Source organism: Cyprinodon variegatus, unplaced genomic scaffold (genome assembly GCF_000732505.1).
Source record: "Cyprinodon variegatus isolate N-32 unplaced genomic scaffold, C_variegatus-1.0 Scaffold2033, whole genome shotgun sequence".
NCBI classification, from domain to species: Eukaryota; Metazoa; Chordata; class Actinopteri; order Cyprinodontiformes; family Cyprinodontidae; genus Cyprinodon; species Cyprinodon variegatus.
The window spans coordinates 2,211-3,754 of NW_015152486.1; the positions used below are offsets into that span (position 1 = coordinate 2,211).

At 35.4% G+C, this 1,544-nt stretch overlaps 1 protein-coding gene across 1 annotated transcript in view; it reads right to left on the reverse strand.

The window, feature by feature from the left end:
• Window positions 1-439: 439 nt before the first annotated feature.
• LOC107105056 (fibroblast growth factor 4B-like) overlaps window positions 440-1,544 on the reverse strand; it is a 10,516-nt gene continuing 9,411 nt past the window's right edge. Inside the window, exons 3-4 of the mRNA XM_015405175.1 lie at window positions 934-953; window positions 440-709 (exon numbers count right to left, since the gene is read on the reverse strand). Of these exons, the coding sequence (XP_015260661.1) occupies window positions 533-709; window positions 934-953 (197 nt within the window). The 3' untranslated portion in view covers window positions 440-532. The remainder of the gene's footprint in view (window positions 710-933; window positions 954-1,544) is intronic.

Genomic DNA, 1,544 nt, shown 5'->3' on the forward strand with positions numbered 1-1,544 from the left:
ATGATCTGGTGAACTGGAAAGTGACCTGAGATGACATGTGTTGTGAATCGGCACTATAGAAATAAAATGAATTGATTGGTAAACAACACTTTTCTTCATTTTTAAATTCTTTATTGTGAAGTAGCTCCCATTCAAAGTCGCTATGCTTTTAACTCCCTGGACGTAGAACCAGAAAAGCTTTTTTCACTCAGAACATCATTAGAACCCAACTCCACTGAAGCAAAGATTTCACACCTTTCTTTTATATTCCACCCATGTCATGTTCCTTTAAAAGCATGTCACAAAAGTATGTGTTAAAGCATAGCAGTGCCTTGTTGGGACTCGCATAACAAAATCCTTTGAAAAGTCATCCTTTTCATCCACTTATTATCAAGAGTCTCACTCTGGTGGGCCAAAGACAAATAAAGCAAATATCTTTAATTATTCACAGAGTGCTACATGTCCTTGTATATTATGGATTGTAGAGAACCTCAAGCAGGAACCACACAGTTCTTTGGCATGTCCTCTGCCATTGAGGTTTGTTAAAAAACAACTATGTCCTTGGAAGGAAATGTGTCATAGTCATTGTGGGTGTCACGCGGTTGCCTCTTTTGGTTTTCCCAATCTTGCTGAGAGCGATATACATTCCAGGATGGGCGGCTGATTCGTAGACATTGTAATTGTTGGCCAGGAGATTCTCCTTGAATTTGCACTCATCTCTGTAGCCACCCTAAAAAAAAGACAGGACAGAAAAATTAAGCTTTCTAATCATCAGTAAATCTTTTACTTATTGTCTTCAAAAAAGGAAACAAATTCTTAATTCCTGATCAAAATATTTGGTTGCATCAAAAAAAAGAATAAATCAAATTTACAAATAAAATACTACCTAATACAACAATATATAGAATATAATTTTCAAGACATTTAAAAACACAAATACCGTCTCATGACAACTGTATTCCCATCAAGGGTCCCTATGTCATAATATACATCAAAATGGTTTTGATATTACAGGATTATTTCTTGAATGTAGTGGAACCATGTATGTATGTAGGTGAAATCATCTGGCAGCAGGTGGAAATAAAAGATAAAAATGTTGATGTATAGAACCTGTGGATCATCTCATGGGGTTCTTCTCCATGTTGATTCAGTCTTCTTTTAAACAGTATATATTAAGGCGGTGTATGCAGCCATGCTTCGGGTGAAATAATCCCAATAAATGGCCATCATAAGCGGCTATCAGGCCCATAGAATGGCTTCAGATTGAGCCATTAGGCTCATTAGGTTGGTGTCATCAGGTGAATCCTAATCCTAACCCTAAAGTTATTTATTTCCACCCACGGAATTAACAAATCTATTTGTCTAATCTGAAAATAATTTCAGTAGTACTTCATGTACTGTAAATATAACTAAATAAAATGATCCAAATCTCACTCATATTAAACAAACCAAAAGCAAGTAATCTCATGCTCTGACAACTGAGTTGTAGAATCCTCAAACGGACATGCAATGTTTGTTTTTTAAATTTAATGTGTGTAACGGACCTAGTGAAATTTTTATTTTAT